At 36.0% G+C, this 9099-nt stretch overlaps 1 protein-coding gene across 1 annotated transcript; it reads left to right on the top strand.

Moving 5' to 3' along the window:
- The first annotated feature begins 341 nt into the window (after positions 1–341).
- cox7a1 (cytochrome c oxidase subunit 7A1) lies at positions 342–8255 on the top strand. Its single transcript, XM_073817749.1, has 4 exons — positions 342–470; positions 4996–5082; positions 7903–7987; positions 8111–8255. The coding sequence occupies exons 1-4, from the start codon at positions 456–458 to the stop codon at positions 8167–8169; spliced, it is 246 nt and encodes an 81-aa protein (XP_073673850.1). The 5' UTR covers positions 342–455; the 3' UTR covers positions 8170–8255.
- Positions 8256–9099: the final 844 nt, after the last annotated feature.

The raw sequence follows: 9099 nt of genomic DNA, 5'->3' as shown, positions 1-9099 counted from the left end.
ATAATATTTCAAGTGATAACATTGAAATAACATTTTGTGAAATGTTCATCTGTTGCAAAAATTATGAACTAATTATTTTAGTGAAATTACTAAAATAAAAAAACACTAAAATAATTTAGTACGTCAGATTTCAGACCAGTTATGAATTGCGCTGATATTAAATAATCTTTAACTTTATTATCAGTGTAGGACTTTGGACAGGCTCTGTTCATGACATTTTAAAGTATTATGTGTCAGTAAAATATAAAATATGTTTTGTAACCATGAAAAATGACTTCTACTTTGCAGTTCAGTGTTGTATGTACTGTATCAGCTGGTGTCTTGGCTGTTCAGAGTGATCTTTCCCCCGCCTGACTGCTTTGGCTCCAGTTCAAAAGCTCTGCAATATGTGAGTGTCCTTGTAAGGGCCCCGACTAGACGAGAATCAACAAGCTCAACAGAGAGCAGCGTCGGACATGAGGCATTTACTGGTAAATACACTGCTGTTCTTCTTTATTCTTCCTTAATCTGTGGCACAACAGCTGTAGAAGTGTTATCAGGAAGAATCTACTCCTAAAATACTTGTGAAACAGGAACTATGCCACATAACGATACTCGTACTGCAGACATTGCTTGGGAAAGCTGGTTATTAAATGATAGTATTGTTTTTAATACAAACAGATTTCAAATTTTGTGTTTTTAATGTTTTAAACATTGATAATATTCATGGTTTCATGAAAGACTGACAGGCTTAAATGACCTCTAAAGAAAACATGTCATTCAACAGTCATCTGACACTGAAACACATGCTTTATGAGCAAACAAATCAGTGCGCTTGACCTTTTAATCAAAACAGTTTGATTGTGCAAATAAAGCTGTTTTTAAAAACCTAATCAGAAAGGATGTTTAATACTCTAAATGGACTTAAATCGTAAACTGTTTGCATTTAAACTAAACTCATATAACACAAGTGTTTTTGTTTTTTTTAATTGGACACTGAGGAGGTCATGTCAACATTAGCCTCTCCACATTTAGCATGCCTACATGCAGAAAAACACGCACGCTGGCGGACAGTGAAGTAAAAAGTGGAGGGACTTTCTTGGTCCAACCCACCAGTGTGTATTACACTCTGATTGGTTTGTTCCAGTTGCTGGTGAGCAGTGATTGGCTAAAACCACAGCTCATTCCTGCTCCACATGAGCTGGGTTGACCTTCAGAACCATAAAATGTTACATTCCTCTCACAAGTTTTGTTCTACTTAACTTACTTGAAATACAGCAAAGATATTCAAAATATTTAGATGCGGAGTTGCTTAGTCTTCGGTTTAGGGTCCGAAAATACTATTTGAATAGTTCAAAATACAGCCTAATGGGATTAATACAACATGGGTTAATAATTCATGAATTTTGCTAATCTAATGAGAAATACAAACAAAACTATTTTTAATGCAATAAGTTAAAGGATTAGTTCACTTCCAGAACAAAACAATTACAGATAATTTACTCACCTCCTTGTCATTCAAGATGTGCATGTCTTTCTTTCTTCAGTCGTAAAGAAATTATGTTTTTCAAGGAAAACATTTCAGGATTGTTTTTCATATAGTGGACTTTAATGGTGCCCACGAGTTTGAACTTCCAAAATGCAGTTTAAATGCAGCTTCAAAGGGCTCTAAACAATCCAAGCCGAGAAAGAAGGGTCTAGCAAAACAATCTGTTATTTTCTAAATAAAAAAAGAACATTTAGAGACATTTGAAGCAGTATTAAACTGCATTTTGGAAGTTCAAACTCGTGGGCACCATTAAAGTCCACTATATGGAGAAAATGTAATGTTTTCTTAAAAAAAAAAAAAACATAATTTCTTTACGACTGAAGAAAGACATGAACATAAAAGCTTGGAATCTGTATGCGACAGATAGAAAGTTGTTACCATGTTCTAAAATGTAGTCTTTTAGAAATTACTAACATGATTCTAGCATGTTTTAAAATGCTGCTACCATGTTTTAGTCTACTATTTTAGTTGTTGCAAGCATATTTTAGCATGGAACTAGCACGTATTCGCACATTGCTTTACCATTGTTTTACCATGTTTATCCACCTTATACAGGTCCTTCTCAAAAAAATTTGCATATTGTGATAAAGTTCATTATTTTCTGTAATGTACTGATAAACATTAGACTTTCATATATTTTAGATTCATTACACACAACTGAAGTAGTTCAAGCCTTTTATTGTTTTAATATTGATGATTTTGGCATACAGCTCATGAAAACCCAAAATTCCTATCTCAAAAAATTAGCATATCATGAAAAGGTTCTCTAAACGAGCTATTAACCTAATCATCTGAATCAACTAATTAACTCTAAACACCTGCAAAAGATTCCTGAGGCTTTTAAAAACTCCCAGCCTGGTTCATTACTCAAAACCGCAATCATGGGTAAGACTGCCGACCTGACTGCTGTCCAGAAGGCCATCATTGACACCCTCAAGCAAGAGGGTAAGACACAGAAAGAAATTTCTGAACGAATAGGCTGTTCCCAGAGTGCTGTATCAAGGCACCTCAGTGGGAAGTCTGTGGGAAGGGAAAAGTGTGGCAGAAAATGCTGCACTCTCAAAAAGGATGTGTTCATTTTTTACACATTGTTTGTGTTATGTCTATTTTAGCACATTTTGTGTTACTTTGTGTTAAATGTGTGTTAAAAATGAAAAAGAAAAAAGAAAATATACAACACAGTGTGTCCAACACAATATGTGTTAAATATCAGCCAATCACATTGCTGCTTGCCTCACTTCATGAGCCGTTATTCTACTGAGAAAAGGTAATTTCCTCGTGCTGCAAGTTTTCATTGTCAGGACATAACTTCGATGTATGAAGGTAAGAAATGTTTGTATTTGTCATTATACGTTTTTAAAATGTCTTTTGTGATCGTTTGGAGACGGTCGAGTCGGGGCATTTGGCACATACATACGTGGTAAAATTGCCTCACGAATGCCGATGCGAGCTGCGCCTGCGTCTGCTGCACATCACGACGGTGGGAGCTTATTTTAACAAGCTTTATAGTTTCTTTTGTCGGATTAATTGTGAACAGAATCGCTTTTAATTCATCATTGACACGTTGTAGTGCTAATGAGAAAATGCATTCTTTCGTCGCGTCTTTCTCTTTGAAAATGAACAGCTTCGTTGTGACATGTATTGTGCAAATTGCCCTAAGACGCTAACATAATCTCTAATGCTTAAGCTTTTCTTGCCTTTTTAGCTATCGCTATTTTACAATATTCGCTATGTGTAGCCTATAAATAACAAAAGTATCTTTATTTTACTCTTGCAGCTTTGACTGGAAGACACTCCTGAAGTGACAAACGAGAGACTTCATCTCAACGACCCTCACCACCACTTGTATGCTGATAAAAATATGTAAATAAAACGATTAATGCATAAGAGGTTGTCAAATACCACATTTTTTTAAAGTACAAACTTTATAAACCATTAACAACTTTTCACTCAAGGAACAATTATATGTTGAAATGATTGAATTGATTGTTTACCTCTCTTTTTTTAACCTTTTTGAGTTTATGTAATTGTTAGTAGCAGGTTTAATAAATTGTGTTTAAACTATATATTAGTTTGCAGTGTCTTTATTGCATACAAAAATTTGGTAAAAAATAACACATTATTGACACAAATTGTGTATTTATAACACAATAGTGTGTAGAAAAAATCAACACATTTTCTGTGTTAGCTAGAATAACACACTAGTTGAGTTAAAACTAACACAAAATGTGTTGTCCTTAACTAGACACAAAGGTGTGTTAAGAAACAACACAGGCTGTGTTGTTTTTAACACATCCTTTTTAAGAGTGTGCACAACGAGAAGAGGTGACCGGACCCTGAGGAACATTGTGGAGAAGGACCGATTCCAGACCTTGGAGACCTGTACAGGCGTGTGCAGGAAATGGGCTACAGGTGCCGCATTCCCCAGGTCAAGCCACTTTTGAACCAGAAACAGCGGCAGAAGCGCCTGACCTGGGCTACAGAGAAGCAGCACTGGACTGTTGCTCAGTGGTCCAAAGTACTTTTTTCGGATGAAAGCAAATTTTGCATGTCATTCGGAAATCAAGGTGCCAGAGTCTGGAGGAAGACTGGGGAGAGGGAAATGCCAAAATGCCTGAAGTCCAGTGTCAAGTACCCACAGTCAGTGGTGGTCTGGGGTGCCATGTCAGCTGCTGGTGTTGGTCCACTGTGTTTTATCAAGGGCAGGGTCAATGCAGCTAGCTATCAGGAGATTTTGGAGCACTTCATGCTTCCATCTGCTGAAAAGCTTTATGGAGATGATTTCATTTTTCAGCACAACCTGGCACCTGCTCACAGTGCCAAAACCACTGGTAAATGGTAAATACTGTGCTCAATTGGCCTTACAACTCTCCTGACCTGAACCCCATAGAGAATCTGTGGGATATTGTGAAGAGAAAGTTGAGAGACGCAAGACCCAACACTCTGGATGAGCTTAAGGCCGCTATCGAAGCATCCTGGGCCTCCATAACACCTCAGCAGTGCCACAGGCTGATTGCCTCCATGCCACGCCGCATTGAAGCAGTCATTTCTGCAAAAGGATTCCCGACCAAGTATTGAGTGCATAACTGAACATAATTATTTGAAGGTTGACTTTTTTTTGTATTAAAAACACTTTTCTTTTATTGGTCGGATAAAATATGCTAATTTTTTGAGATAGGAATTTTGGGTTTTCATGAGCTGTATGCCAAAATCATCAATATTAAAACAATAAAAGGCTTGAACTACTTCAGTTGTGTGTAATGAATCTAAAATATATGAAAGTCTAATGTTTATGAGTACATTACAGAAAATAATGAACTTTATCACAATATGCTAATTTTTTGAGAAGGACCTGTAAGTCTCGCTTATGGTTACCTCCACGTTGAAGAACTGATGTGAATGAGGATCACTGAATATGCGTCAATTACTAACATATTTTAAATGTAATAAAACTTTCATTATTTCAGAGTATTCCGCGGCTAGCCTCACGGGCTTTCAGCACAACTGTCCGGCAAATGAAAAACAAGGTGCCTGAGAAACAGAAGGTTTTCCTGGTAAGAAGTATTTCAGACTGACTTGTCAAAAATACAATCGTATACATTAAATATATTAATCTGTTTAGAAGACTTGTTGTGCACTGATTTACATTTGCACATTTCAGAGGTCAAATAAAAAACACATGTTAATCTATGGTGATCTAATCTGTCTGTAATCTATAGCAGATCTCTAGACCTGAAATGTCTTTAACCAGTTGTATAGTATGTCACAAAAGTGAGAACACCCCTCACATTTCAGCAATGTATATCTTCCCAAGGGACAATACTATAGAAATGAAACTTGGATATATTTTAGAGTAGTCAATGTGCAGCTTGTATAGCAGAATAGTTTTACTGTCTTCTGAAAATAACTCAACATACAGCCATTATTGTCCAAATAGCTGGCAACAAAAGTGAGTACACCCTAAGTGATAACAGCAGTATGTTGTTTAACCATGCAAAGCCATATGTCCTGTTCATCATGTTTATGTTTTTGTCTGCTTGACAGGACCAAACAAAGTTGTGTATCTTGTATTAGAGGTGCTTGTAAGTACAACTCTCTCATACTGACCACTGGATGTTCAACATGGCATCTCATGGCAAAGAACTCTCTGAGGATTTGAGAATTAGAATTGTTGCTCTCCACAAAGATGGCCAAGGCTATTAGAGGTTCAGTAACATCCTGGAACCGAGTTACACTACAGTGGTCAGGGTCATACAGAGGTTTCCCAAGATAGGTTCCATTTGGAACAGGCTTTGCAAGCACTCAACTGTGCGTCAGGTGCAGAACCTGGCTTCAAAAAACAGATGCATGAGTGCTGCCAGCATTGCTTTAAAGGTTGCAGAAGTAGAAGGTCAGCTTGTCAGTGCTCAGACCATATGCCGCACACTGCAACAAGTCGGTTTGCATATAGGCATTATCCCAGAAGCAAGCCTCTTCTGAAGGTGGCTCACAAGCAAGCCTGCAAACAGTTTGCTGAAGACAACCTGTCCAACAGCATGAATTACTGGAACCATGTGCTGTGGTCTGATGAGAATAAGATAAACTTGTTTGGCTTCAGAAATCTATACTGCTATATAAGCTGTACATTGACTACTCTAAAATAAATCCAAGTTTCATTTCTATGGTACTGTGCCTTGAGAAGCTATACTAAAATGGCTGATGAAATGTGAGGGGTGTACTCACTTTTGTGACATAATGTATACAACAGCGTGCGCATCTTCATAGAGCAAAGACATTAATGATTCTTTAGTAAACAATATCTAATATTTATTAATCAAACAAATAGTGGCAATAAAGTTTCATCCAAAAATTTAAATTCTGTCATAATTTACTCACCCTCATGTCATTCCAACAACATTACAAATAAAATAAAAAAATAATATTAAAAATAAAAATAATAGTTTATGTTGCCACGGTTATCCCGCGGAATTGGGAAACTTTAACATGGGGTTGACGCAATCCAGGAGAGCCCCCTGAAATGCAATTTGCCTAGTTTTGGGCTAGTTTTGAGTAGCAGTTTGGCAGGTTTTGTTGTGAAAACCTGGCAACCTTGCTTTCTTTTAAAGAATGTTGGTAACCAGTTTCAGTTCCCATTTACTTCCATTTTATGTAAAAAAAAATAATTAAAATAAAATAAATAAATATAAATGAATAACAAAATTAAATACATATTCCCTTGGTTTCACAGACAAGGCCTAAATCTGAACCGTTTCAGCTGGAAGGAACCTGCACGGACTGATCTTATTATATATCAGTGCCTTTGTTTTGTCTCAAGATGCACACAGTAATGTTTTTTTTTTTTGGACTATGGCCAAATCCTGGCTTAGTCTAAACCCTGTCTGTGAAACCGGGCCATGATGTATTAAATAATTAATTAACTATATTAAGAACTATATTACAACTATATTAATTAGTAATAATTATATATACATTATATTAATATAACATTAATAATATTATTCTTTGTGTATCTAATTGGAAGAAACATATTTCTATCTGCAAATATCAGATAACAAAAATAACTTTAAAAAAAAACTTTAGAAACTACACTGGTGGCCAAAATTAAACAGCTTAGTATTTTCACCAGCTAAAAAGGTTTTAAGTAAGTTATTTCCAGGGTTGCCAAGTCTGCAAAATTGCTGTTGTGTGTCAGTAGGAAATATCAGTTTATATTTCCAAACATTCATTTTGCCATTAATTGTAATAATCCAGTGAGATTTTTGTTTGCATAAGGAGTTTGACAACAGCCAGTGCTCCACACAGACATCTGATCTTTTATCATCCAGTTCGCTAAAATGACATGAAGACAGAACAAACTGAGACAGACTAAATCCAGAAGAACTATGGCAACATCTCCAAGATCCTTCAAGAAACCTACCTGCGAAGCTACAGTAGTGTTAAAAGTTTTAGGCACTTATATAAATGCTATGAAATGAGAATGCTGTTAAAATAATGTCATAAATAGATTTTCTTTACCAATGAACTTCTATTAACTAAATAAATCAACATTTGGTGTGACCATCCTTTGCATTTAAAGCAGCTTTTGCACTTGCGCGTAGTTTTTCAGGTAACTAGGTAGGTAGGTCTCTTGAAGCATCTTGGAGATGTTGCCACAGTTCTTCTAGATTTGTCTGTCTCAAAATGAACGTATATTTCCTACTGACACACTACAGCAAAAGATAGAAATAACTGTCTTAAAACCATTTTTAGCTGGTGAAAATACTAGTGTTCTAATCATTTTGGCCACCACTTTATACAAATTATATGTTGCATTGTGGCTGTACATTGCTAGAGTACCATCTCTCTTTATGTGCAACATTTATCTGCACCTATAGGAGGACAATGGTCTGCCAGTACACATTAAAGGAGGCACAACTGATGTCCTTCTGTACCGTTTGACCATGACCATCACAATAGCAGGTACAAAACCCTTCTTCCGTCAATCATGAAAACTTAGATTCACGTTTTAGGTTTTTTAGGTTTAGAAAATGTACATACCAGTATTAAGAGAAGTCTTCTCTCTCTCTTTGTGGTTCTTTTTAGGCACTGGCTTTTCCTTATACTGGTTGCTGATGGCCTGTCTGCCCAAGAGTAAAGCATAACAACTTTGATACTGCATGATGCTATACAAATCTATTTCATTTCAAATTCCTTAAACAATAAAACACATACAACCCTACAACTACAACTTTCATACAGAAGTGTTTGGTCACTACAGTGTACACTACTGTTCAAAAGTAATGCATCCTAGCTCAATATAAGTATTAATATCTTTCAAAATCTTTCATTCAAACTTTTAAATGTAGGCGTATCACTGGCATGGAACAAAAACACCCATTTGGCGCCACCTAGTGCCCACAGCAAAACATGATTAGTTCCCTTCCAGAATAACATTTTCCTGGTAACTTACTCACCCCTATGTCATTCAAGATGTTCATTTCTTTCTTTCTTCAGTCGAAAATAATTTTATTTTGAGAAAAACATTCCAGGATTTTTCTCCATATAGTGGACTTCAATGAGGACCAACAGGTTGAAGGTCCAAATTGGAGTTTCAATGCAGCTTCAAAGGGCTCTACACGATCCTAGCTGAGGAATAAGGGTCTTATCTAGTAAAAAAGTCATCTGTCGTTCAACTTGATGGGAACCACTGAAGTCCACTATATGGAGAAATATCCAAGAAAGTTTTCCTCAAAAACCTTAGTTTCTTTTCTTTTAACAATTTCAGTCCATAAAGATACCAAACAATTATTTGAATATTGTGCAAAATGATTTAATCATTCCTAAAAGTCAGTCACAGTTCATACAAAGATGAAAGAAGCCCTTTTTTTAGTGGTTCTGGTACAGCATGCATGAGTGCAGTAAGGTGAGGTAGCCTTTCTTAACACTTGTAGGTAAAATTGCATGAAGCATAGCTGCACTGAAAGAATTAACACATTTTTAAATATTTGAATGACAGAAAAAAATCCAGTTTTTATCAGGATTTAGAATAAATTTACAGAAATTAAAACAATAGTATGGAAAGCATCATGCAA

This window comes from Garra rufa, chromosome 14, assembly GCF_049309525.1.
Source record: "Garra rufa chromosome 14, GarRuf1.0, whole genome shotgun sequence".
NCBI lineage: Eukaryota > Metazoa > Chordata > Actinopteri > Cypriniformes > Cyprinidae > Garra > Garra rufa.
Note: the sequence above shows the minus strand (reverse complement) of the source record. Positions and strands in the feature narration are given on the sequence as shown.